This window comes from Chiloscyllium plagiosum, unplaced genomic scaffold (assembly GCF_037043375.1).
Source record: "Chiloscyllium plagiosum isolate Xiang-an unplaced genomic scaffold, Cpla_swu_hap1 HiC_scaffold_37, whole genome shotgun sequence".
Taxonomy (NCBI): domain Eukaryota; kingdom Metazoa; phylum Chordata; class Chondrichthyes; order Orectolobiformes; family Hemiscylliidae; genus Chiloscyllium; species Chiloscyllium plagiosum.
In genome coordinates, this window is record NW_028270175.1 from 19764944 (window position 1) to 19787504 (window position 22561).

General features: G+C 44.4%; 1 protein-coding gene across 4 annotated transcripts in view; it reads right to left on the reverse strand.

Annotated features, from left to right (window-relative positions):
- pax7a (paired box 7a) overlaps positions 1–22561 on the reverse strand; it is a 245814-nt gene that overhangs the window by 119141 nt on the left and 104112 nt on the right. For 3 of the 4 annotated variants that reach the window (XM_087980431.1, XM_087980434.1, XM_087980430.1), the window contains one exon: positions 22198–22397. In XM_087980431.1, the coding sequence (XP_087836557.1) occupies positions 22198–22397 (200 nt within the window). The remainder of the gene's footprint in view (positions 1–22197; positions 22398–22561) is intronic. The other variant, XM_087980432.1, reaches the window with a different exon arrangement.

The window sequence follows — 22561 nt, forward strand, 5'->3', positions numbered from 1 at the left end:
TTCGCTCATTCCCACCCAGATACACTTTCAGTCCTTGGCAGGGCCTGGGGATTTATGAAGCCAATGGGGCCAGATTGAGGCAACTATCATACATTACTCTCCATCAAAGATTTACTTCAGGAGGCTTTTGAACACTGTCGGATGAATCCAGAGTTTCCTCACTAAAAGGGCTAGTGACTGATGATAGTATGTTTGTTATCTCCCTGTGTTTAAGGTCATAAAGAGGGAAAGGGATGCCTTAGTTTATCTGTTCTCTCAATGTCACCTGTCAGTGATGTGTTTCGATGCAATCTTACTGTTAGGTTGGCTCAGTAAGAACACGGTCAAGAGCTTTACAATCCTGTGCAGAACTGGGATCTGTACACTATCAGAGAGGAGTTCTGATGAAGGGTCATCAGACTCAAAACATTGACTCTGCCTTCTTCCCACAGCTGCTGCCAGGCCTGCTGAGTTTCTCCAACAATTTCGGTTTTTGTTTCAGTTCTCCAGCGTCTGCAGTGCTTTGCTTTCTATTAGTACAGAAGGAATGTTGCACTGTCAGAGGGACAGTGATGAGGGAGCTCTGCTCTATTGGACAGAAAGTGTTGAGGGAGTACTTCTTTTCACCTCTGTCCGAAATGGCTTATCCCGTATCCTTAAACTGTTACCTCTGTTCTTATATTACTTACAGTGTGGAAACAGGCCCTTTGGCCCAACAAGTCCACACCAATCCTCCGAAGCGCAACCCACCCAGACCCATTCCCCTACATTTAACCCTGCCCCTAACATTACGGGCAATTTAACACGGTCAATTCACCTAACCTGCACATTTTTGGACTGTGGGAGGAAACCGGAGCACCTGGAGGAAACCCACGCAGACACGGGGAGAATGTGCAAACTCCACACAGTCGCCCGAGGTGGGAATTGAACCCAGATCTCTGGCGCTGTGAGGCAGCAGTGCTAACCACTGTGCCACCATGTTCATTGGGAACATTCTGCCTGCATTTATCTTGTCTATAACCTGTACCCTGCACAGTCTGAGGAGTGGTTCTAAGGGAGTTCTGAAACATCTGAGAAGTTTTGAGTGGAGTCTGCACTGTAAGACAAGCAGAACTAAACTAAAATGCTCCATTCTTTGAAGAACAGCATCAGGAAGTTTTTCAAGGTTGGAGGGGACTGTACTGAAGGAATGCTGCAGTTTCAGAGAGTTAGGACTGTTGGAGTATTATGTTGTCAGAAGGGCTGTCATTTCTGTAAGGGGACTCAATCAATGTCTCATTTCAGTTCAATATTAAATATTCAGACTTGACCCTCATATTGCTCCCTCAACCAGTGCAGCAATCCATCTCAGTTTGTGGAATCTAACTGTGTACAAAATTGCTACCACACGTGTATCCATATCACCAGTTATTGCATGTCCTGTATCTTTCCCTGTAGTGGGGTACATTCCAGCTCACAAACATACAGAAAGGTCATTGCACAGCTGTGGGGCTTGAATGTCATCTCAGTCATTTGTCCACAATCTTTGTGCAATACTTGTTAAAGATGCCAAACCTCAAATTTGAAATCTGTTCTGGATTGGACGTTTTGTGCTGTCCCCACCCACAAACATACTTCTCTGGTACTGCCAACAAATTTCTCCCAGCCTAATGCAAATGGTTATGTTAGCCATGGTCAGTGGGTTGCTCTCTCACTTCTCAGTCAGAGATTTATGGGTTCAGACCCCACTGAGCATATAGTCCAGGCTGACATTCCTTGTGCAGTAGGGAGGGAATGCTACATAGAACATAGAACAATACAGCACAGAACAGGCCCTTCGGCCCACGATGTTGTGCTGAACATTTGTCCTAGCTTAAGCACCTATCCATGTACCTATCCAATTGCCGCTTAAAGGTCACCAATGATTCTGACTCTGCCACTCCCACAGGCAGCGCATTCCATGCCCCCACCACTCTCTGGGTAAAGAACCTACCCCTGACATCCCCCCATACCTTCCACCCTTCACCTTAAATTTATGTCCCCTTGTAACACTCTGTTGCACCCGGGGAAAAAGTCTCCGACTGTCTACTCTATCTATTCTCCTGATCATCTTATAAACCTCTATCAAGTCACCCCTCATCCTTCTCCGTTCCAATGAGAAAAGGCTTAGCACTCTCAACCTATCCTCGTATGACCTATTCTCCATTCCAGGCACCTTCTGGTAAATCTCCTCTGCACCCTCTTCAAAGCTTCCACATCTTTCCGAAAATGAGGCGACCAGAACTGCACACAGTACTCCAAATGTGGCCTTACCAAGGTCCTGTACAGCTGCAACATCACTTCGCGACTCTTGAATTCAATCCCTTTGCTAATGATCGCTAATACACTATAGGCCTTCTTACAAGCTCTATCCACCTGAGTGGCAATTTCAAAGATCTATGAATGTAGACCCCAAGATCCCTCTGCTCCTCCACCTTACTAAGAACCCTACCGTTAACCCTGTATTCCACATTCTTATTTGTCCTTCCAAAATGGACAACCTCACACTTGACAGGGTTGAACTCCATCTGCCACTCCTCAGCCCAGCTCTGCATCATATCTAAGTCCCTTTGCAGCCGACAACAGCCCTCCTCACTATCCACAACTCCACCAATCTTCGTATCGTCTGCAAATTTACTGACCCACCCTTCAACTCCCTCTTCCAAGTCATTAATAAAAATTTCAAACTGCAGAGGACCCAGAACTGATCCCTGCGGAACTCCACTTGTAACTGGGCTCCAGGCTGAATATTTACCATCTCCCACCACTCTCTGACTTCGACCGGTTAGCCAGTTCTCTATCCAACTGGCCAAACTTCCCACTATCCCATGCCTCATGACATTCCGCATAAGCCTACCATGGGGAACCTTATCAAATGCCTTACTAAAATCCATGTACACCACATCCACTGCTCTACCCTCATCCACATGCTTGGTCACCTCCTCAAAGAATTCAATAGGACTTGTAAGGCAAGCCCTACTCGTCACAAATCCATGCTGGCTGTCCCTAATCAAGCCATGTCTTTCCAGATACTCATAAATCCTATCCCTCAGTACCCTTTCCATTACTTTGCCTATCACCGAAGTAAGACTAACTGGCCTGTAATTCCCGGGGTTATCCCTATTCCCTTTTTTGAACAGGGGCACAACATTCGCCACTCTCCAGTCCCCTGGCACTACCCCCATTGACAGTGAAGACGAAAAGATCATTGCCAACGGTTCTGCAATTTCCTCTCTTGCTTCCCACGTAATCCTAGGATATATCCCGTCAGGCCCGGGGGACTTGTCTATCCTCAGGTTTTTCAAAAGGCCCAACACATCTTCCTTCTTAACAAGTATCTCCTCTAGCTTACCAGTCCGTTTCATACTCTCTTCAACAATAATTCCCTCTCATTTGTAAATACTGAAGAAAAGTACTCATTCAAGACGTCTCCTATCTCTTCCGACTCAATACACAGTCTCCCACTACTGTCCTTGATCGGACCTACTCTCGTTCTCGTCATTCTCATGTTTCTCACATACGCATAAAAGGCCTTGGGGTTATCCTTGATCCTACCCGCCAAAGATTTTTCATGCCCTCCCTTAGCTCTCCTAATCCCTTTCTTCAGCTCCCTTTTGGCTATCCTGTATCCCTCCAACACTGTCTGAACCTTGTTTCCTCAACTTTATGTAAGCCTCCTTCTTCCTCCTTACAAGACATTCAACCTCCCTCGTCAACCAAGGTTCCCTCACACGACCATTTCTTTCCTGCCCGACAGGTACATACATATCAAGGACACGTCGTATCTGTTCCTTGAAAAAGTTCCACATTTCAATGACATCCTTCCCTGACAGCCTATGCTCCCAATTTATGCTCCTCAGATCCTGTCTTGCAGCATCGTATTTACCCTTCCCCCAATTGTAAAACCTGCCATGTTGCACGCACCTATCTCTCTCCATAACCAAAGTGAAAATCACAGAATTGTGGTCACCATCACCAAAATGCTCACCCACTAACAAGCCCATCACTTGTCCCGGTTTGTTACCAAGTACCAAATCCAATATGGCCTCCCCTCTGGTCAGACAAGCTTCCTGGACACACTGCATAAACACTGCCCCGTCCAATCTACTTGATCTAAAGAGCTTCCAATCAATATTTGGGAAGTTGAAATCGCCCATGACTACTACCCTGTGGCTTCTGCACCTTTCCAAAATCTGTTTCCCAGTCTGTTTCTCCACATCTCTGCTGCTATTGGAGGGCCTATAGTAAACACAAACAAGGTGACTGCTCCTTTCCTATTTCTGACTTCAGCCCATACTACCTCCAAAGGCAGATTCCCCTCAAACTGCCTTTCTGCAGCTGTTATACCATTTCTAATTAGCAACGCCCCTAATCTTACTGAAACATCTGTAACCAGGAACCTGCAACAACCATCCCTGTCCCTCTTCTATCCACATTTCCATGATGGCCACAACATCGTAGTCCCAAGTACCGATCCACGCCTTAAGTTCACCCACCTTATTTCTGATACTACACTGTCAGATGTGTTGACTTTTCAATGAGCTGTTAAACTGAAGCCCAGTTTGCCCCCTCAGATGGATGTTAGGACTCCCAATGGAGCTATTCAAAAAGGATCAAGGGATTCTCTGTGGTGTACATTTAATATTTATTTCCCCACCCATGACAGATTATTTGGTTATGAACACATTGCTGTTTGTAGGACCTTAATATGAATAAGTTGACTGTTACATTCCAATCGTGACTCACTCAGAGCTATTTCATTGACTGTAAACCACTTTTGGAGACTCTCAGGTTGTGAAAGGTGCTGTGTCGGTACAAATTCCCTCCTTCCTTTGGTGTAGGGGTCTGTATAGCTTACAAAATTTAAGAAAGAAAGAGGAGTTTGATTGTTCAACAAATCAAATTTCTCCCTTGTTCTGGATGGATCATATCCAAGTGTGCTAAAAGTAATTGGGGAAGTAATAGCAGAGACACTATTACACGCATATTAAAAGAAACATCAATGGAAAATAGAACAGTGCCAGAGGATTGACAGACAATTGATGCGATTTCTCTATATTTAAAGGAAACTAGAACAAACTCAGGAAATTATAGACTAATTTGCAACACCAGAAATTGGAAAGATCACCAAATTTTTCATAAAAGCTACAATAGCGAAGCATCTAGGGAGAGGACTCGGCAGGGTCCCAAAAGAAAGGGCCATCCTTGATGTACCTTAATGAATTATTTAAAGTAACAATAAGTATATACAAGGGTAATGTCATGAATATAATATATTTAGATCTCAAAGATCCCTCAGTAAGAATTGCATGGTAGGTTTATGGCTTAGGTCAGTGGATTTCTAACAGGGATAAAACTCAAAGGATAACAAACTAACAACAAAACAAAAAGCATAAAAAGGGTTAAAGGTAGTTCCCATTTTTAAAACAGTGCTGCAGAAAAATCAGTACTGATACCGCGTTATTCACTATTGCATAAATAATTTGAACTCAGAAATTGGAAGGAAAAATTTCAAATTTACAAAGTACACTGAATTATGGTGTGTTGTTAATACTGCAGGGGGGGACTCCAGTATGAAGACATTAATAAACTGGCAGAATGAACTTTAATTGGAAAATGAACTTCAACATAGATAAGTGTGAGGCAATACATTTGGGAAGAGGGATGAGGAGTCATATATTACTTGAAAAATTACTATCTAAATGAGGTAGAGGAACAGAGGAATCTGGGGATATAGACATACAAATTATTAAATATAGTTATAGACGTTACCAAGGCCACGAGAAAAAGCAAAGAATTAGCTGGGTTTCCCGAGGATTCAAACTGAAAAGCAGAGAAGTTACGTTGAACCTGAATAGAACATTGGTTGGACCACACTTTGAGTACTGCGAATAGTTGTGATCTACATGTTGTGCACAAAAGTGAGGCGTGGGAGGTGGTGAAGAAAAGATTTACAAGGATGATACCGCAGCTGGGAAGACACTGGCAGGAAGGATTGCACAAACTCTTTTCTCCAGAAAAAGGAGTCTGAGATGTGATTGGCTGGTGGTCTTCAAGATTATGAATAAGTTTAATAAGGGAAGCATGGAGAAGATGTTTCCACTTGTGGGCATGAGTAAGGGCCATATTTAAAAGGCATTCATTAATTCATCCAATAAGGAATTCAGGAGGAACTCTTTACTTCAAGAGTGTTGAGAATATGGAATTTACTACCACAGGGTATAGCATAGGTATTTATGGGGAACTGGATAAACATGAGAGAGAACAAAATTGAAGATTATGTTAAAGGGATTTGACATTGAGGGCTGGGAGGAGGCCGATATGAAGCATAAGCATCAACATGAACTTGCTACACCAAATGGTTTGTCTCAAAGTTGTACTTTCTAACACTTCATATGTACAGCCTGGTGATGCTAGTTACAAAATTCAACTATCATTCAAAAGTGACTGAAGAATTAGTAATTTTGGATTAAATTTCCTCCCTTCTTTCTAACCGCGCCTTAATTTAAAAAATTCTTGCTCATTGTCCATTTGGTCATTTTTTAAAAAATTTATTAAAATATGGAAACAGGCCCTTCGGCCCAACAAGTCCACACCGACCTGCTGAAGGGCAACCCACCCAGACCCATTCCCCTACATTTACCCTTTCACCTAAACACTACAGGCAATTTAGCATGGCCAATTCACCTAACCTGCACATTTTTGGACTGTGGGAGGAAACCGGAGCACCCAGAGGAAACCCGTCCGGGTTCAACATCGTCTGAAACAAAATACCATGCATTTGGCCTCAGTACCACTGGATGTGTCTTTGTTTGAGTGCGGGCACACATCCTGGGCTCAGCTGCTTTGATCAGCCCAATAGCATGAGGAGGCATAACCATTAGGCAAAAGACAGGAAGTTTAGAAGGGATTGGAGGGAAAAAAAATTCACCTGGAGGCTGGTGGGAACCTGGGATGGATTGCCTGGGAAGCTAGTAAAGGCAGGAAACCTCACAACCTTCTTAAAAAAAATATATGCATGAGCACTTGAAATAACATAACATTCAAGGCTATGGTCCAAGTGCTGAAAGTGGGATTAGTGTACGAAGGCTGAAGGGCCTTTTTTGAGCTGTATGAATTTATGGCACGCAGGATAGATTTCTGAGTGAGCAGGAGGTAGCAGAGCTTGGCTGCATGTTTACCTCGAATATAAATTCTATAAAGATGGACAACTCCGAAAGGCTGTTTGGCTGTGTTAGTATTTGTAGAAAGGGTGGTTAGGAGGTGGTGCAGCAGGCATTGGACGGCACGGTGGCACAGTGGTTAGCACTGCTGCCTCACAGCGCCAGAGACCTGGGTTCAATTCCCGCCTCAGGTGACAGTCTGTGTGGAGTTTGCACATTCTCCCCGTATCTGCGTGGGTTTCCTCCCACAGTCCAAAAATGTGCGGATTAGGTGAATTGGCCATGCTAAATTGCCTGTAGTGTTTAGGTGAAAGGGTAAATGTAGGGGAATGGGTCTGGGTGGGTTGCCCTGCGGCAGGTCAGTGTGGACTTGTTGGGCCGAAGGGTCTGTTTCCACACTAAGTAATCTAAAAAAAAATGACCAAATGGACGATGAGCAAGAATTTTTAAAATTAAGGTGTGGTTAGAAAGAAGGGAGGCAATTTAATACAATTCTGAATGACCAGTGAATGGAAGATGCTTTTATTTTGTCATTGTGCTGTAAATTTACTTTAATATACACTGAGTGACAGTAACATCTGTTCTCCCTCCATCTGTGATTTGTAATGAAAGAGTTTTACTTGCTTTGTATTCTAAGGAGTCGAGGACAATTCCTGACTGCTGTGTGGTGTGAAGAACTGGGAGCTGTTGGCAAATGATTTTGATTAAGGTTGAAAGTTCGCTCTGTGTTCTCTCTGTCTCTCTGCAAGCTCACTATTGGAAGTGCACTATAACCCCCGCCGGGCAGAAGTAATAGACTACACCGAGTGACTTATTGGATCCAAACGAGGTTTCTGGAGATCTTTCGGGTCTCCTCAGTAGTTTCAATGAAAAGTGAAAGAGAGTCAAAGTACAAAGAGTGACAAGGGCAGTCAAGCCTGCCTGAGGCGACACTGTTTGCAGCACTGATAGACAGAGTATCAGAAGCATGCCCATCAGTCAGTCGCTGTAATCTAAAGCGAGTGGAGAAGGAGAGTGTGAGGGGAATGGGAGAAGTGGAAGCAAGGGGGCACAAGACACCAGTTCAAACCCGTAGCTTTAAAAATCTTTTCTTTTAAAGTCCTGCTTCAGGGTGGAATATCAGAAAGATAGCAAGGTCGAGACAAGAGACTGGGGGCAGGTCATTGGATTTAAAAGGGGGAAAACAATTGGAAAATGGGTTTAAATGAGACACTAAGTGAATGCAATTCAGAGGGAGTTAATTTACCCATCAGCTTACAATGGAATCTGTGACCAAGCCTGATAGCAATTAAACTGAATACCAAGGAAAAACTGCCACAGAAAGGCCCAGCTCAGTGACTAACAAATGCAACTAATTTCACGTAATTTAATCCCTTCCCGTTAAATATTTCAGTTTGCTGATGGATGGTCAAATTTAAAAATATTGTTTAACCCTTTGGTAGATCACACAGAGTTAGCTCCCACTATCTCAGAATGATATGGCACCCACTGTTCAAACTATTCCCCCCCCCCCCCGTGTGTAACACAGCACAGGCATCCACCGTCCAACCCCTCTCCCACCGGCTGACACAACACTGGCACCCACTATTGACAGAAACCTCTTTGATGCCAGTTGGCTCAATCTTGTGCTGATCGTGCAGACAGTCTGCTTGCAGGAGGCCATACTCCCTAGAGGGCTCATTAGAGAGGGAGGACTGGAGGTGAGTTTAACATGAAGGTGCTTCAGGTGAGGGCCGAGGTTGAGGAGACAGCAACTTCATGGTCATCTCAGCCAGTGCAGGAATTGAACCCCGCTGTTGGCATCACTCTGTAGTGCAAACCAGCCATCCAGCCAAGTGAGCTAACCACCTCGCGAGGCAGTAGCTAGCACTGCACCAATGATGAAGCAGGCCCATCCCACTAGGTGTCAATTTCACAGGAGTTACTGGCCTGGTAAGACATGCATTGAACAAAAATAGCGAAGGAGACAGACAGAAGAAACTTCACACAATTAAATCCATGGAAAAGGGCCTGTTATTTTACCAATGAAGGTTATGAGGGTAGGTGGTGTCACACTGTACAGAGTGGGAGGAAGGGACAGTGTATCTTCCAACCCAAAAAAAACAAAATTCATTAGAAAAACAAATTGAGCTTCAAAACAAATTGTGATGAGTGCAATTATGAGGATTTTCATGCCTCATTCAATCTGTTGTAATTAATAGACCTGGACTGGACAGTGTTTGCAAGTGAGCTGAGCTGGCTCTTGTCTGCACAGAGCAGATGACAGAGCCAATTTTCTGTCTGCTCTCCATGTCACTCGGCTAATTGGCTGCAGTGAGTTAATGAAAAGTGAAAAGCTCTGAAAGGAAAACACAGCAAAGGTGGAGCCAGAGGGAGGACAAGTGGAGGAGAAAAGAGAGGAGGGAGGGTGGACGGTAGCAAAGACCCTCTCCACTGGCAGGAAAACTAATGGCAATGCCACTTCTGTCAGGATTCTGCATCCAGCAGCTGCGGGTCCGTCTGAAAGCTGGCCATTCATAGAGTCATAGAGACGTACAGCATGGAAACAGACCATTCGGTCCAACCTGTCCATGCCGACCAGGTATCCCAACCCAATCTAGTCCCACCTGCCAGCACCCTGCCCATATCCCGCCAAACCCTTCCTATTCATATACCCATGCAAATGCCTCTTAAATGTTGCAATTGTACCAGCCTCCACCACATCCTCTGGCAGCTCATTCCATACACGTAACACCCTCTGCGTGAAAAAGTTGCCCCTTAGATCTCTTTTCTATCTTTCCTCTCTCACCCTAAACCTATGCCCTCTAGTTCTGGACTCCCCAACCCCAGGGAAAAGACTTTGTCTATTTATCCTATCTAAGCCCTCAATTTTGTAAACCTCTATAAGGTCACCCCTCAGCCTCCGATGCTCCAGGGAAAACAGCCCCAGCCTGTTCAGCCTCTCCCAGTAGCTCAGATCCTCCAACCCTGGCAACATCCTTGTAAATCTTTTCTGAACCCTTTCAAGTTTCACAACATCTTTCCGATAGGAAGGAGACTAGAATTGCATGCAATATTCCAACAGTGGCCTAATCAATGTCCTGTACAGCCGCAACATGACCTCCCAACTCCTGTACTCAATACTCTGACCAATAAAGGAAAGCATACCAAACACCTTCTTCACTATCCTATCTACCTGCGACTCCACTTTCAAGGAGCTATGAACCTGCACTCCAAAGTCTCTTTGTTCGGCAACACTCCTTAGGACCTTTCCATTAAGTGCATAAGTCCTGCTAAGATTTGCTTTCCCAAAATGCAGCACCTCACATTTATCTGAATTAAACTCCATCTGCCACTTCTCAGCCCATTGGCCCATCTGGTCCAGATCCTGTTGTAATCTGAGGTAACCCTCTTCGCTGTCCACTACACCTCCAATTTTGGTGTCATCTGCAAATTTACTAACTGTACCTCTTATGCTTGCATCCAAATCATTTATGTAAATGACAAAAAAGTAGAGGGCCCAGCACTGATCCTTGTGGCACTCCACTGGTCTGAGGCCTCCAGTCTGAAAAACAACCCTCCATCAACACTCTCTGTCTTCTACCTTTGAGCCAGTTCTGTATCCAAATTGCTAGTTCTCCCTGTATTCCATGAGATCTAACCTTGCTAATCAGTCACCCATGGGGAACCTTGTTGAATGCCTTACTGAAGTCCATATAGATCACATCTACTGCTCTGCCCTCAGTCTTCTTTGTTACTTCTTCAAAAAACTCAATCAAGTTTGTGAGACATGATTTCCCACGCACAAAGCCATGTTAACTATCCCGAATCAGTCCTTGCCTGTCCCTCAGGATTCCCTCCAACAACTTGCCCACCACTGAGGTCAGGCTCACCGGTCTATAGTTCCCTGGCTTGTCTTTAACGCCCTTCTTAAACAGTGGCACGTTTGCCAACCTCCAGTCTTCCGGCACCTCACCTGTGACTATCGATGATACAAATATCTCAGCAAGAGGCCCAGCAATCACTTCTCTAGCTTCCCACAGAGTTCTCAGGTACACCTGATCAGGTCCTGGGGGTTTATCCATTTTTAACCATTTCAAGACATCCAGCACTTCCTCCTCTGTAATCTGGACATTTTGCAAGATGTCACCATCTATTTCCCTACAGTCTATATCTTCCATATCCTTTTCCACAGTAAATAGTGACAGAAAGAGGGAGAGAGAGACGACAGAGATAGGGAGGTGGAGATATGATGAGTTAGAGAAAGAGGTGGGACCAGAGGAGATTAAAGGAGCAGGTATCACCATCATAGCTAGTGCAGTAGCTACTAGACTGTTAACCATGGATCCTCTAAACCCAGTCAATCAGGGACAATGAGGCAATGAAGCAGGTTGCGAATCTTTAGTCAATAACTGTGTTTTGTGGCATCTTTTTGAAGAAAAGATTGATGAGCATGAAGACTAGAGCTGTGGAATATCACTGCTGTGAAAGAGATTGGCAACTCAAAGGAGAGCAGCCTATCAATATGACAATACAGACCATGGAGGATAGGTCAGTACAATGTTTAAGTGTTAGAGATTGCTAGTTAGTTTACTAAATAAACTTAAGGCACTGTATGCGCAGGACATATGAGAACAACGTACTAAGATATGGAACTCCGCAGCTTCTCCACTTGCATTCTTAGAATCAAACCCCTTGATCCTAGGCACAGTCTAAATATTATCAAATCTGCCCTTGATCAGAATAGGCAGATGATCTTAGCTATAGTATTGCTCTGTTTGTAGTGTGATGCAGTAGTTTGTCTCTGTGTGGTTTATATAGGTCCATGCACCAGTTTCTAAATCACTGATAACCGTGGTAATGACGTCGGAGAGAATGCTCAGTATTACAATTTAATCAAATTATTCCAGAGGGAAAACCAACATGGCTTGGGTTATTAGATGGAACTAAAAAAGCAACAGCCAAACAAATTTATGATATATATAACCCTCTAATACTTATTGTGCTACCGGGGTATTGAGTAACATCCCTGCCACTGAGCCCAATTCTCTGGGTTCAAATCCCACTCCAGGTCTTGGTGGTCAAGAAATATGTGTTCATAAATAGGTTCCAAGAATCAATTTGTAAATCCTTACAACAGACATCAATGGGATGCAGTAGGATGGGAACGATTCCTGGTCAGTCATGTGATGGGAAAAATTTTGGCACCTTGGACATCATGATCCAGAGCTCCAGAGTACACCATGGGCGTGAGAAAACACATTGCCACATCAGCTTGGACTCTGCATGAACTGTAATCCACCACCACTAATACCTCACAATCCATTGAAGACTTCTTTCTTATAACATTCAGCTGTTGTAAAGTTTCCCTCTTCCCAACTCTCTGTGAAATAAAACACTTCAATATGATGCAATAAAGTCATGCATACCTCATGTGTTCCTACTAAACGTGACTATTCCAATAGACGTCTGGCTGATCACTCATCCCATACCATTCATAGACTTCAGGTTTTCCAAACACTGCATATGTCTTAACTCAATCTAATTCTTGTTCAGCCATCAGCCGGTGCTCACTGACTCACAATGGTCCCCAGTTAACAAATGCCTTAGAGTTATAGAGATGTACAGCATGGAAACAGACCCTTCGGTCCAACCCGTCCATGCTGACCAGATATCCCAACCCAATCTAGTCCCACCGGCCAGCACCCAGTCCATATCCCCCCAAACCCTTCCTATTCATATACCCATCCAAATGCCTTTTGAATGTTGCAATTGTACCAGCCTCCACCACTTCCTCTGGCAGCTCATTCCATACACGTACCACCCTCTGTGAAAAAGTTGCCCCTTAGGTCTCTTTTATATCTTGCCCCTCTCACCCTAAACCTATGCCCTCTAGTTCTGGCCTCCCCAACCCCAGGGAAAAGACTTTGCCTATTTACCCTATCCATGCCCCTCAATTTTGTAAACCTCTAAGGTCACGCCTCAGCCTCCAGCACTCCAGAGGAAAACAGCCCCAGCCTGTTCAGCCTCTCCCTATAGCTCAAATCCTCCAACCCTGGCAACAGCCTTGATTTTAAAATGTTTGTGACAACACTTTATGCTAGCACGATAACCTCCCTCACCCTACAGCCTTCCCTATCACTGTAACCACGCTCATCCGACAGCACTCCCTATCACTGTAACCTCCTCCAGCCCCGGCCCTATCACTGTAAAATCTCTCACCCTACAGCCCTCCCTATCACTGTAACCACGCTCACCCGACAGCACTCCCTATCACTGTAACCTCCTCCACCCCCGGCCCTATCACTGTAAAATCTCTCGCCCTACAGCCGACCCTATCACTGTAACCTCCTCCCCCCTACAGCCCTCCCTATCACTGTAACCTCCTCCCTATCACTGTAACCTCCTCTACCCTACAGCCCTGTGATATTCCTTATGCATATAGCTGTTTGTAATCACTATGTGATTGGATTTATGCCTGCAAAGCTCTGAAATTCCTACCTTAAATGTTTTTGGTATCTATCTTCTCTTTTAATCAACATAATACATTCCTGATTTATAAACCTGTTGGTCCCTGTCCTCATATGACTTTGTGTCACCAGTTAGTTAGTTAGTGTCTGATTCAATCCTATGAGATGCTTCAGGACATTTGCTACATGGAAGGTACTATATTAATGCTAGTTATTGTTGTTTATATTACGGTTTCTTTTTCCGATTCTGCGGATTACAATGGGTACTGGGTCAAACAGCCCAATGTTATTTGAATTCACTGTTGAAATCATCCCTGAATTATGAAGCTTTAATCTCCTATGGTTTTGGGTCCTGTGATCACTATCCCAGGGTGAAGAAATATCAGGGAGCATTACAGACCTGGATGTGATCCACAGTTTGTTGGACTACTCACTTATTACTTTATATAACATTGAACAGATAGGACACAGCTCCCAGGTGTAAAAACTGTGTCCGAGAAAATAATAACTGGTTATAGAGTTGAATGTAGCGTCTCTCACTGGGGTTGTGTTGAGATAGTGAGCAAGTGAGAGAGAGAGAGAGAGAGAGAGAGGGAGGAAACAGAGATAAACATTATCTCCAACCCTAGGGTGTATATTTGTCCCCCTGAGACTCAGAGCACACAGCAGCTGTTTCTCAATCACTCTCTATTCATGCTTGTGATCCAATAATGACAAAGGGAAGCTGATGTATTAATTAAAATACTGTATGTGTTACTACACTGATAATACTGACACCAGCCACCCCAAGGGCTCATGAAATGAATGCTCCATTCAGTAGGGTGCTGAAGCAAGCAGACCAGCAAGAAGCCAGGTTCAAGTCCGGGTCCGTGCTGAGTATCTTGTCTCGGCTGTGAGTTAAGATTCAATAAATTGTGCTGCGCCCCCTACTCCCAACAAACCCCCAAGTCAAATGAGCAAAGCAACCAGGATTCCAACTGTTCATCGCTGTGCTGTAACTCCCGGTCTTGTTTTTTTCGGATGCTGGACAAAAACAGGATGGGTACTGGCAATAGTGACCGTTCCCTCTCCTCAATCGTTCATACTATTGTAGCTGATGTTACCGAGACACCAGAAAAGAGTGCCCAGATCAGCACCTTCAGGAGAGGAGGGGGAGGTGTACCCCAGGGAGAGTCAGCACCTTCAGGAGAGGAGGGGGAGGTGTACCCCAGGGAGAGTCAGCACCTTCAGGAGAGGAGGGGGAGGTGTACACCAGGGAGAGTCAGAACCTTCAGGAAAACCAATTACACTGCTGTGTATGTATTTGGATTGGACATTACCAGGCAGAATAAGGAAATGGTGGCAGGACCCAGCACATATTGGTCACTGTCTGATGTGGTAGATAATTCTCACAAGTCCCAGAAAAAAATAGCATCTTATTTTACACTTCTTGTTTGAAAAGGTAAGTAGCTGGATCATAAAACCCACTACTGCATTGCTACTACTGGTTTGGAGGTAATACCTGAAATACCTTCCCTCTCCCAGAAATATATACCATGGTATTGGTTGAATATGAATCTGTTCCATTCCAGTATGTCCCTGAGTTTACAAACATGACAACCATTGTAACAGCTGCTCTCTGTTACCAACTGTGACCGATTAATGAGAGGTTAATATTTCATATTAAAGTTTCATTTCAAAAAACCTTTGACACAAATTTATTCCGAAAACTGTCAGTCTCCGAGTTCAGATTCACCAACAAGTATATAAAGGGCTCTCTCCATGCAGAGCTTGTGTGAGCTACGAGTGGTGAATGAAAATGTTGAGTTGAACAATGAAAGCACAGGTTGGTTATGAATTTGTGCTGCAGTTTGAAGAGAAAACGCAGAGCAGGTTCTGAGTGGCAAGCAGTTTTCAGTGAGAGCAGTGGGGAAGAGGCAAAGTGAAAAATGTCAAAGCAAATTGCTGTTGACAGAGTTAATAACTGCACCTTACAGACATAATTACATGTAAATAAATGGTGAAATATCCTCAGCTGGAGTCTGAGTTAAGATGAGCAGCCATTTGGAGCCATCACCAGCTGAGAAACTGAGTGGTCACAGTTTAACCCCGACGGTGCCGACTGAGGGGGGGGGGGGGGACAGGGGCTTGACCCCGACAGTGCCAACTGTGAGGGGACAGGGGTTTGACCCCGACAGTGCCGACTGTGAGGGGACAGGGGTTTGACCCTGACTGTGAGGGGACAGGGGTTTAACCCGGACAGTGCTGACTGTGAGGGGACAGGGGTTTGACCCCAACAGTGCCGACTGTGAGGGGACAGGGGTTTGACCCTGACTGTGAGGGGACAGGGGTTTAACCCCGACAGTGCCGACTGTGAGGGGACAGGGGTTTAACCCCGACAGTGCCCGACTGTGAGGGGACAGGGGTTTAACCCCGACAGTGCCGACTGTGAGGGGACAGGGGTTTGACCCTGACTGTGAGGGGACAGGGGTTTAACCCCGACAGTGCCGACTGTGAGGGGACGCAGGTTAAACTCTGACAGTGCCGACTTGTGAGTTTATCCCTGACAGAGTTTAACTGTGAGTGTAACTGTGCTAGCTGTCTACCATTGAGGGATAAGCAGCTGCCCAACATGATCAGAAAGAAAGTGCTTCAGGGACAGCGAATACAGAATGTGTGAAGGTAGGTGCTCTATGATCCACCCCCCCCCCCCTGTCCCTCACATCACCATGAAATCACTGGAGATGGGAAGTATAACATCTGGAGTTAAAGAAATGATGGTCGCGGGGGAGATTGCAACAAAGTGATGACTAGCATCAAAATTATGAGAGGTTTAATGAAGTAAATGAGGAGGAAGTGTTTCCACTGGCAGGTCAGTCAACGACCAAAGGATACTGAACTAACTGATTGGACAAAAGTCCTGCGAACATTTGGGGAAAGTTTGCTCTTTTGCACAGTTGTTATGATCTGGAATATGACTGACTGAAAGAACAGTGAAAGTGGATTCAATGATAACTTTCAAATAGGAATCAGATAAATACAGGAAGGATAAATAGTTACAAGTCTCCAAAGAAATGGAACAATGTGGATAGACCTTTAATGAGCCAGAACATGCATAAAGGGTTAAATGGCTTCTTTCTTCGTTGTTTGATTTTATGACTTTGAAACAAGAGAATCAACAACGAGATCCATGGGGTAATAACAACAGAACACCAAGTGAATTTTACTCCCTTACTCAGCTCTGCAGAGTGATCTGCAGTTACAGGGTGAGAAAAGCAAGGAGGCCAAGGATTAATCACAGGCCCTGCCCCTGTCAGTCTGGTATTTGTAACTAACGGAAAGCACATGCGGCCAATTGACCTTTGCATCTCAAACAGGCTTTCGATATCTGTCTGTTTGTCACCACATTATCATCCCTGATCCACTGTCATTTGTACAAGAAGCTTTAGAGTTTCCAAGGGATTGGAGCCAAAATACAGAATTACTCCGGGAGTGCTCAGCAGAGGAATTGCAATAAGAAGTGAGAAACAGAAGGGAGTGAAGGAGAACAAGGACAAACAAGAGAGAATAAAGGAAGGAGGGAGAATGAAGGGGAGTGGAGATCACAAGAGAAGAGGGGGGAGGTAGACCTTGAGAGAGGGGGATGTTGGATGAGAGACGGGGAGGTGAGGGATTGATGAGAGGGAGGAAGGGAGATGGAGAGTGAATGCATTCAGAGAGGGAAGAGAGAGTATGAGTGAGGGAGAGTGTGACAGTGTTAGGGAGAGAGACAAGTAGAGAAAAAGTATGAGAGAGAGAGATGTGGTGGAGCCTCCTCTTTTTCTATTAACAGTTACATTCTTGGGTGAAATTCCTCGTGGCGCTATTTTAACAGAAACCTTGTGGAAAATGGAACAGAGAACAGTACAAATAGATTCAAGCTTCCAGGAGAAGAGGAGCAATCATAACGTTGACCCTCCAATAAAAAAGTCAAGCAAAGATTTACAAAGAAAAGGAAACAAAAGAGAGAGTATTTATCTTCTAACCCAGGAGACTTGGACAGCATGATAAAATATTGCAGGTATTTGGAAGCACCTGTACTGGAGCTGTGTGTCAGATATTGAGATTTTACTGCAATTTCACAGATTGGCCAATTGCTTGTGCGGTCGGTTCCGTTCTTATCTCTAACAGACACTTGCCAGGAATAACTCGCTCAGTCAGACTGGAAGTGGTTGTGAAGTGAGCCTGAGGCAATGGATCAAAGGAGAGTGAACATCTCTCTCATTCCCTCGCTTTGCACTCATCGAGGTGATAGTGACTCACTGAACATCAAATGGAACCTAGCTCTGTCCAACTAATCATCCCATATTCTAATTACAAACGCTCACAACTTTCTCTCTTCTCACTTATCGAATGAATAAAATAAAGTCAAACGAAGTCAAACAAGGCCGCTTGGTTCCCAATGGTGAATCGCAGTGTCTAATAGACAGCCTTCATTCAGGACAATTAAACGTCACCAATTGTTTTCTTGCAAAAGGAGATCATTAGAGGAGTTCACAGTAATTCCTCTCCCATACATTCCAACCCTAAATCCCATGGACCCTGACCCCCTACAACTCCTGTGTTCCCTTACCCGCTCTGCGCAACCTGACCTCTCCACACTCCTGGACAACCCCATCCTATGCATATTGACTTGTCCATGCAGCCTGACCCCCTACCCCCATACACTCTGATTCCCCTTCCAGGGGATGGGTTGGGGTGGGGAGGGGACGATTGCTGTTCACTCCATTTATCTGGGCAATATTGTTCAGGGCCTTCCACTGGCTATCTGCCTTTTTAAAAATCAATTAACTTGCTTTAATTTGGAAAATGGGCTCCAATGATTGATCTCCACCTTCGAGGATCTGAGAGATTCTGCACCAGGCTGAATTTGGGTAATCCTGGGATGAATATATTCAGTAAAGGCAAGCACTGAATTATTTATTTTAGCACAGGAGAAGAAGAAGTGGCCCACAGAAATAAGCTGGGCCAATCCCACTGGACCTAGCTTCCATGACCCCAAATGAACCCAACTCCAAGACCATTCCCATTCCCTGAAAATCCCTGTCCTTTATGACCCACACGTCCACAAACCTGACCCAGCACTGCAATCAAGAATCCCCCACACTGAGAGGAGCCTCCATCCCTCCCACAACTGACCTTATCGATGGTAATAATACACTAATCGTGTAAATAAAACTATCAAACAACCGATGACTAGAGGCAGCAAGTGAAAACAGTTAGTAACATTGTTTGCTAAAAGGTTTTCACTGAGGCAGAAATGACAGGAGAAAGAAGCCTTCATCTGTACTACTGCCTTGTCTCCTCTGATGTTAGCCCTGCTCCTCCAGACTGTTTGATTCTGTAACCCTCAATTTATTTTTGTAATCTTACTCCTTAATAAATTTGTTAACCTGCTGCTATTTTATGCCAGATTTAAAGGTCAAGAGCCTGAAACTTTAGTTGCCAAAGCAACAGAATATGGGTGAGTCCTCCTAATGTAGAATTCCTTCTGGTTATCCACCTGTCAGGAATTCTGGTCATGGTGAGCTAGGACACATAATATTCCACCCACAAATATATACAGCATGGAATGCTATAAAGCCAAGGGGATAATGCCAATGTATATGTGAATATATAATTGCTGTGAGCACTAGTGAATATTGATTGTAGGGAAGTTTGATTGCTATAGTGAAACTCCAGTAACAATCGCTTATTTTTAGGCTTCCTGCTGTCTTAGACTGATCTATCCAATAGTATGGTACTGCAGGAAGTTTGCAACCTCATCTCTGATGGTTACCACATCAGTGCAGTAGATTATGCAGACACATGGGAACAGGATGAGGTCATTTGCACCATTCTGTCTTTCAATTGAATAACAGCTGGATTTGTCCAAGTATTCCACCTACTCACCTTCTCTCTGTAACTTTTAATTCCCGTACCCAATAAAAATTTGGAAATTTTCTTTTTCTTTTCCCCAACATTAACAGTTCTCTCTGAAAGTGTGTTTCATATTTCCACTTTGGTGAAGAACTGTTCCTTGGCACCTCCTTGAGCAGCCCTGCTCTAACTTTAAGATTATGGCCTCATATTCTGGACTCTCCCACCAGAGAGAATAGTTTCTCCCTAGTTATCCCGTCTTCTTTTGATCATCTTAAAATCTCAACTAGGTCAGAAGTGTTCTTTTGGGACAGGGTCAAGGGGCATCACTGCTGGAAGTTCACTATTTGAGATCCTCCCCCAACAGACCAAGGTGCTGCAGAACAGTCATGTATTCATGTCAAGTCACTATTGCATGAAGGAGGCTATTCAGCCCATTGGTTGGTCTGTGCCTCAATCCATTAAGGAAGCTTGGCACTTGGCAATTAGAATATGCCGACTGGACTTCTCAGCCAGTGGGATCACACTGTGCAAGTGGTCCTACGTACTGAGCCTGTATTGTCAGTGGCGCTTGGTTTTCAATGGGCCAGGGTGGATAGTACAGGGATTCAGTTGTCTACTCTTGTCAGGAACTTACAGGAGGTAAAACCTTGGACCACTGTTCGTGGCTGTGGAGAACTGTATGAAGCAGAAATAAAATTTTAATGCTCTTCAGGACCATTTACACTTCACTGAATAGGAAAATCATGGTTGAGCTTCCTCTCCCAACAGAGAAAAGCATATGTTAACCTGATCAATTAATTCTAACAAACACACTCACTTTTTAATTCAGCAACTGCTTTTTTCTCTCTCTCTCTCTCCATCTCTGACTGCATGTCTAGCTCCACACAATTCTCTCTCTTGGTTTCCCTCTCTCTCATTTTCTTTCCTCAGACTCTTTCTCAGTGTTCCCCTTGCTCTCAGTTTTTCTTTGCCTGTGGCTTTCTTGCACACAGGATCTTTTCCTCTGTCTCTCTCTTACACGCACTGTCTCTTCAATCCCCTGTCTTGGAGCTCGTTCAAGTAAAATAACACAATAGCATTTGATTTAACATTACACACTTTAAGGAAAATTTTGCGCTTATCAAGTTTACAAGATGAATGTACGACAACCCACTCAAGGATGTTGGAGAAACAGTAGCACACATCGAGTGAGAAAATTTTACTGGGATTACTGGTTTTTCAAAAAAAAAAAATGGGATTCATTCCAAAAGGGGGTGGAAGCTGGAGAAAGGAACTTTCCACAAGAGCAAGAACACAGTTAGAAATCTGTGAAAAGTATTTAACAGCTCCCTGAGGATGGAGGGAAGCTTAGCTTTCCATAGTCCTGCCATAAGATCATGATGATATCTCATGCCATGTGGCTGCAATGCAGCCCTGCCAAGTTAGAGTGCAGACATTGTTCAGATTGTACCAGGTGCTACTAAGATCCGCTTCTCAGACAGGCTTTCTGCTCCACAGGGAATGTGAAAATGAAGAACTTTCCGGAAAATGTGTCATACCCACCAGCCCGTCCACTCACAGGGAATCGGGTCATGAGAAATTGGATATACTCCAGAATAGCACTTTACACTTCTAGTGTCTGTCTCGGTGACTGACCATGTTCAAGTAGGGAAGGATTTACGGAGTCCACTCTTCCCTATTCAACTTTCGCAATGCCTCTCCTGAAGGTGCTGACTCTCCCTGGGGTACAGCTTCCCCTCCTCTCCTGAAGGTGCTGACTCTCCCTGGGGTACAGCTTCCCCTCCTCTCCTGAAGGTGCTGACTCTCCCTGGGGTACAGCTCTCTCTCCCCTCCTGAAGGTGCTGACTCTTATACTTCTATATCCATATCTATATCAGAACTCTAGTCTCTGTTTATCAGTCAATGCTTTTCTTTAATTTATTCACAAGTTGAGGGCATCACTGGCTAGGTCAGCATTTATCGCCTATCCTTAATTGTCCAGAGAGCAGTTAAGAGTCAACCATCCCGCTGTGGATTTAGAGTCACATATAGGCCAGACCAGGTAAGGGTGGTAGTTTCCTTCCCTAAAGGACATGAATCTTTATTTTACTTCTCTTGTCCCTTTGAATGTCTAAATGGTTCTGCAACTCTTTACTGTGCTGTAATCAATACACACTCGATCATTTTCCTCTCTAAATCTTTGAATCTCATGCTACAATGTTCTTCACTCCACTAGCCTTCCCTTAGCTTCAACATCCAGGATCTAAATCCTTGCTGGCTGTTGGTAATCAACATTTCCTGCCTTGATTCAACATTTTTTTCCCCAACTTAAATGGAGGAATGTACATTTTTCAAAAAAATAATGAACACTTTGTGCATTTTCCTTCACTATGGCAATTAGTTTATTCAATTAATGGATTTAATTACTTGATTTTTGGACTGGACCATTGAATTCTCAGAGCTGTTCTTTGAGCTTGCAACCCAGACTCACATTATCTTGTTACAAAGTCCGGGCTGTACCAATAGGTTAAATTACTTCAGATGTGGCAGGGATGGAGATAGAAAAGGCTTGCACTGAACGTTGACTCTGCTGTGTACGTCAATGAGCCTGAAGCCCCTACTTTTATAGATTGATTTGATTGTAGGTGAGTTTTAATCATAGTGGGAGGGTTTAATGATGACTAGCTGTCCAGACAGATGTTCAGGATAGTGACTGCGTGAAGGCTGACCTGTGGAGAGAGTCCATTGCTGACCTGGTTCATGGGGTTGTTAGGTCCTGTCGCGTTCATGAAGCTGTCGGGGTAGCTGGAGAAGGTGTGTCGATTGGACGTTAAACCATATGAGCCACTCTCTGCTGCAGCTGCCAGGCCACTCTGGTGCATAGATGAGGGTGGGAGAGGCTGTGGCCTGTGGACAGTGCTCCCTCCATCTGAGACCAATCATATACGACAAGTGTTTAGTCACACAGCCAAGTCTGATACATCATATCCACAATGCATTGCTCTTTCTCTCCCACAATCCTGCCCTTCCTCATCCTCTCCTACTCTGCACTCCTCCCATGCCCTGTCCAATCTTCTCCTCTCCACCCGCTCC